This window comes from Benincasa hispida, chromosome 4 (assembly GCF_009727055.1).
Source record: "Benincasa hispida cultivar B227 chromosome 4, ASM972705v1, whole genome shotgun sequence".
Lineage (NCBI taxonomy): Eukaryota > Viridiplantae > Streptophyta > Magnoliopsida > Cucurbitales > Cucurbitaceae > Benincasa > Benincasa hispida.
In genome coordinates, this window is record NC_052352.1 from 49,794,835 (window position 1) to 49,801,388 (window position 6,554).

The following is a 6,554-nucleotide window of genomic DNA, read 5'->3' on the forward strand; positions in this document are numbered from 1 at the left end:
ATCACTGAGGGTGTAATTGTGCGGCAATTCCGAGATATAGGTTGTTAATAGAATCAACTGGAAGACCATTTGGTCACATGGGTGATTAGCGGGGTTATACTTAAGTGTAGTGGAAAAATTTCTCTGCTGGGATCCTTCAGATTTTTGGGCAGTTTTTTATCTCTCTAATGTTGTTTAATTTGGGTCTAGTGTTGTTGATTTAAAAAAGAAAAAAACTTTGATTTGGATTTGTTAGGAGCGTGAACAAAATGCCACATTGGTTAGGGAAAGGAATGATCATGGATTCATAAATGTGGACATTTATCTCCATTAGTATAAGACCTATTGGAGCGAAATCAAAAGCAAAGTGGTCGGATGGAATTTGTTGCCTAATTTCGGACAAAATAAATAATTTCATTCCTACCTAACTGTTTAGAAGTGGGTAGCACAAGTTGAACTCCGGAACGTTTGAATTTCTCAATTAAATTGTTAACAGTTCTAGGTATCGAGGGGGGGGGGGGTTGGAATTGGTTAATTAAAATACCTAACTTAGGCTTCCGAGTTATTATGGAATTTGCTAAGATTAATTTTTTAATAGGAACGCCTAATTAGTCATTTAATATAACTCACAAGTTAATTCGATCTATTGCTACTTAAGATTAAACTACAATTATATGCCACAATTAATCCCTAGCTACCGATTGTTAACTATCAATCAAGTTTATTAGAAAATCATGAAAGCCTTGCAACGCCGGGCGTAGAGCTTAGCTGGGCATCACTACACCATCTTCAAGGAAAATTTAATCATTTTAGTTTTCTCTTTCCCGTTTGGTGCAATTAAGCTCCGTTTTGGTTCGTTTTAACTTCATTTCATCACTAATGTCCTGTTATGCCCTTTAGTTACTCGGAACCTACAAAATGATTAAATAAACACATAAAATTCCAGGAGCAACCTCGAATTAAGCAGAGCAAGATAGCACATTTTTAGTGGTATCATAAAGCCATGGGGGTTTATGCCCAAAGTGGATAATGTCATACCATTGTGGAGATATGTTGTTGTCCTTATCAATTGGTATCAAAGCTTTGGTTTAGACCTAGCTATGTGAGTGAAATCCTCAGATAATGAACAAAGAAATTTAAGGAACCTAGTTCGTGCTATATCTTGGTAGTTTTGTGGTTACCACTACCTTGGTAAGAGCAAATGTGATGTGTGCTTGTGCTCATGTGCTCTATTTGGATATTAACCTGAGATGAACAAGATGTGCCTCGTGGTAGAAAAGAAAGTTGACTCAGGATGAACGGAATGTGCCTCGAGATAAGGAGCAGGTAGCCCAAGATGAACTGGAGGTGCCTTGGGATTTAGAACAAACTTTCATAGTTGGTAGTTGACGAATTTGCTCGAGGGAGGCTCAAAGTGGTACTTTTTTCGAGAGAAAGATTGTTAGGAATGCGAACAAAATCCCACGTTGGTTAGGGAAGGGAATGATCATGAGTATATAAGGATGGACAATGTTGTCCTAGATGACTAGATCTTCATGTTAATAATCACAATACACTCAGTTTTAACGGTTGATAACAATTCAAGAGTCATTGAAGATAGAATGTAGATACTCGAAAATCCTTATATCATTTACCAAAAACCTGCATGATCGTGTAGACGATGCACCAATAACTAAACAATAGGCCAATTAAGTAAACGATAGGAGGAAGCGTTAAACAATCAAGTAGACGACAGTTGACTGAAGCTAGATAATCGTATTAAGTAAACTGAAGAGCTAAACGATTGTAAAGACGATTGCACGTGAAGCTAAACAATCGTGTACACGATGCGATAGGGACTACACGATCGTGTAAACGATAATTTAGCAAAATCTAAACGATCGTAGAGGAAGAAGAAAAGACACAAGAGTTTAAGTGGTTCGATCAAAGGCCTACGTCCACTGTGCAAATTGGGAGGTTCTCTTTTTTTACTCTTCAAAGGATTACAGAACGAAAATGCCTTACTGTCTCGATTAAAATTCACTCATTTTTTTTTTTTATTAATCTCTCAATTGATTTCGTTTATATATGTGCAGGTGATTCGATCAACGATGATGAGCTCTAGTGGTTATAACATTTAACAGAAAGATGTCGACAACTATTCAACTGCAAACTGTATTGTTCTTTCTTGATTTCGAGTCTTTCTGTAACAATCTCCACCTTTGTAAGCAAAGTTTCTTCCCTCTTTACTTCACTGAGCTGACTTGAGCAAACCTTTTTTAGGTAACTCGAACCCGAGAAGATCCAAGTATTCGCCAAGCTTATTCAATGGAACAGTTTTGGTTAGCATATCAGTTGCATTATTCGAGGTATGAATCTTCACTATCTCGACTTTCCCTTTCTCAATCTCTTGTCTGATGAAATAATATTTGATATCAATATGCTTGGTTTGTTGTGAAACTGCTGATTCTTAAATAGATATATTGTGCTCTGATTATCACAATAAATTATGACTTTAGTTTGTGTTATGTCGAAATCTTTTAGTAAACCTTTCAGCCACAAACTTTCCTTCACAACCTCAGACAAAGCGATGAACTCAGCCTCTATTGTGGAAAGGGCCACAACATGCTGCAATGTAGCTTTCCAACTGATCAAATTGTTCCCCAATAGGAAAACATAACCTGATAGGGAATGTCTTTTGTCCAAGTCTCCTGCATAGTCTGCATTTACATAGCCATAAACCTCATCATTGGATGGCTCATTCTGTCTATATAAGACTTTCGCCTCTTTGGATGAGCATAGATACCTTAGTATCCACTTGACTGCCTCCCAATGTCTTCTACCAGGATTTTCCATGTACGGATTTGCCATGTACCTACTGACCATACTTGTTGCATAGGATAGGTCTGGTCGTGTAGAAGTCATAAGATACATAAGAGATCCCATTGCTTGAGAATAAGAGACAACCTTCATATGGTTCAGATGCTCTTCATCAGTGCTCTTTGGATTATTAGTAGCTGAAAATTTGTAGTGAGAGGCAAAAGAAGTACCTACTGGCTTTGCTTTCTCCATTTTGAACCTCTGTAAAATCTTTGATCAATTTTCAGATTGACTAACAAGTAATCGACCCCATTTTCTGTCTCTTTCCATTTCAATTACTAGGATCCTCCTTAACTCCCCAAGGTCTTTCATATCAAATTCTCTCTTAAGAAGCATTTTCACTTGCTTCAATTCCTCTTTGGATCTCCCGAACAGCAACATCTCATCTACATAGAGAAGTAGATAGACCGATTCCTTGAAACTACTAGTATTTTTGTATACACACCAATCAAATGAGCTCCATTTGAACCTAATCTTGGAGATCACCTCATTAAACCTTTAATACTAGCATCTCGGTGAATGTTTTAGGCCATAGGTGGACTTGTTCAACATACACACAAGGTTTTTTTCTCCACTTTTAACATAGCCTTGAGGTTGTCTCATGTATATTGTCTCATTCAACAACTCATAGAAGAAGGCTGTCTTTACATCCAGCTGGTCTAATTCCAAATCTTTTGTACAACAAGGGAAAGAAACAACCGAATGAAAGTATTGTTGGAAGGTACCAATGCGCAGTGGAAGAAACCAGGATCCATAAGTACTCTAATTCATTAATTTTGACAGAAAGAAAAACATGCTTCAATAGAAATAAATGGGTTTCATGACATACCTTTGAAGAACTTCCTCTAAGCTTTGAACCAACTGCAAATCTCCACAGAATCTTGTAGTAGACCACCCCAAGATCTTTTCTACTATCCTCTTGGAGCTCAAGATTGAGTAGTGGGACTCAAAATAAGCTGGAATTAAGGGAATTTGGAGAAGCTCACTACAACAACCAAGCAGAAGAACAACCTTCTTCTCTCACGAATTTTCAGAAAAATTGTTCGGTTGCATTACCTTCAAAAAACTTCAATCTCTTCAATATATTGCAGACATTCATGCAAAGAAATTTGCTGCATGAGATGCAGCTCATGCTTGGAGTTAATGAAGAGTTAAAGTGGGTTGTTGGTGAGTTAGTTCATGAAGAAAATGGAAAATCAATTTTTCCAACTTTGTGGTTTTCTTTTCTTTTTCAATTTTATCAAAAATGATTTCATAAATCAATTTTATTTAATAAAACTGAAAAAATTATTAATTTTACAAAATTAATTTCATAAATTAATTTTCTTAATAAAATTAATAAATAATTATTTAAACAATTTAAATAATTCAAATTAATTTAATATCAAGTATCAAATTAATTTTTACACAATCCCATCTTCAAATATTTAAATCATATTTAAATATTATTTCTCCAAATTTATTTAATTCTAATTTGAACACTTCAAATTAACTTATCACTCTATTCTAGAGCTAATCCATTTACGAGCTAGTAGGGGGACCTCACGGACCTACATATCATGGGCTCCAACGATCCAAGATTAATCGTCTAAACTCATTAGACCAATCTAATGCCCATTCATTAACTAATGGGTGATTCCACTAAAGCCCATAGCTGAACTCTTCTCATTGTTGATGCATTATGTCCACTAGATATAACAATGATTAGTAAGTTAACCCTTCACAGGTTGCTCGTAATAATGGTTGGGTCGAATCTCTATTTTACCCTCGAAATTATCCCTTGTTTCTTAAGTCCCATTGATCCCCTAATAAACAATTGATTTATGATCCAATTAGCAAACTGAATCCCTCTCAGGCCAATGAGAGGGTGAGGCCTCTTGTTCAAACCCAGAATCAACACTTGAAGGGAGCAACCTCTCTACTAACCCTAATCGGATAGAAGTGAATTCCCTCTTACACCCTATGTTCCCAGGTATTCATCTGGTTTTATCCCCAAAATGGTAAGCTTATTGAGCAGATACAATTGATCTACTCTCACCATTTGCAAATCAAAGGATAATCCCGAACAAACAGAAGTTCATAGTTAGCTCAGGATTAAAGTTATGTTACCTAGGTCATCGCTTTGAAATAGTCAGTCTTAAACAGTAAACAACGTTATAAAGTAAGAGTGACTGGTTTCGTAGTCCGATCTTGCACAAAACTCATTTTCACAGATCACCCTCACTCCTCATGTCATAACATGTACGAATTAAGATCACTTCGTATGTAGCACTTTACAACTTTTTGTAATAACTACAGAGTAGGCCACATCCAATAGTGTTACTGGAATAAGGTACCCAAACTTATTCATATATTATAGATCATTTTGACTATTTACTCAAACCTGATCCACTTGTATGTCTCCACATAAAGTTCAAGTATTCATATAATAGTCAAGGGAATTAGGTTTATTAGATTTGTAAATATATATATATTCAATAACCACTTTATTGAATTCTCAGAATAAGTTCTAATGTTTACAAACTACGAGTTTTAGGACATAAAACTCAACAAACTCCCACTTGGACTAAAATTTCAGTGGTAATTTATATATGCAATATATAAGACTGAGTTTCTAAGTTTTATAGAGAAATACAATAAACTGGGACATCCCATACCCATGGTTTTACAATTTGGTATCTCATATTCGATATTTCTCCCACTTGCCTTAGATTAGTAACCTCTGGTATTTGTAGTCTCACTAGATGGTTCTTAAATACTTTAGCCGAGAGAATCATTGGAAACATATTAGTGTACAAATAGGCTTCTTATTAAACTATATGGGGAATACATCTAATTCTCAATAATGGCCAGGAAGCAGACTTTCCTCCCACTACATTGAGGTACTCTCAAGTCTTTGATTAAGATGCGTCTGACACGTCTTAACAACTCTTGTTAACAGTCAGATCTAGAAATCTGAAATTTTATTATACTTCGATCTCAGCCATTTAAATATCTGAATATTTGCAAATGACTTTTAACAATTTGATTCTTAACAAAAGTTGCTATGAGATAGAAAAACACATTTTCTGAAAATGAACATTTCATTCAAAACAAAAATATGTACAAAAGGTTCATTACAGGATTTTAACAAAAGCAAATTATCACATCTTCATCAGCAAATTCTTCTACTGGTCGAGCTGAGCAAACGGTCTCCAGGATCTAAGCAGCCCATTTACTTTTCTCTGCTCTATTCTCTGCAAGATATTTAGGGCAATTTCTCTTACAGTGCCCTTGTTCGTTACAGTTGAAACATTTCCCTTTCTCTGCAGCGGTTTTCTTGCTTTTCTTGCCAGCAGGCTTCTTTTTCCCTTTCATTTTTTCTTTCTTCACTAGAATATTATTAGTCTGCGAAGAGGTGGCAACTTCAGGCTTGGAGGACATTCCTCTCTTTTTAGCAGAAGCAACATTTACTTCTGGTTCCAGACCCTTAGTTCTTAACATTGTCTGGAAAGCCTGTAGCTCATTCAGTAAAGTTGTCAAGTTGTATTCAATTTTATTCATCAAGGCATTAGTACAAAATTGCAGAAAACTCTTCGGAAGAGATTCTAGATAAAGCCAACTTGACTTCTCTCATCCATCATAGCACCGTTTACTTCAGCCACATTAAAGTGGACCATCACGTCTAGGACATGTTCACGAACATTGGTTCCCTCTTTCATGCGACTATTGTAAAC

General features: G+C 35.8%; 1 protein-coding gene across 1 annotated transcript; it reads right to left on the reverse strand.

Moving 5' to 3' along the window:
• Nucleotides 1–2,209: 2,209 nt before the first annotated feature.
• On the reverse strand, nucleotides 2,210–3,030 carry LOC120076235 (secreted RxLR effector protein 161-like). Its single transcript, XM_039029999.1, has 2 exons — nucleotides 2,523–3,030; nucleotides 2,210–2,427 (listed from the first exon to the last, which is right to left on the reverse strand). The coding sequence occupies exons 1-2, from the start codon at nucleotides 3,028–3,030 to the stop codon at nucleotides 2,210–2,212; spliced, it is 726 nt and encodes a 241-aa protein (XP_038885927.1).
• Between the last annotated feature and the right edge of the window lie 3,524 nt (nucleotides 3,031–6,554).

Excerpts from the sequence above, each read along its gene's own strand:
- LOC120076235 (XM_039029999.1), bottom strand. The coding sequence starts at position 3,030 with ATGGAGAAAGCAAAGCCAGTAGGTACTTCTTTTGCCTCTCACTACAAA. Across the intron at positions 2,428-2,522 it reads GTCTGAGGTTGTGAAGGAAA|AATCAGCAGTTTCACAACAA; the intron begins GTTTGTGGCTGA and ends TATCTATTTAAG.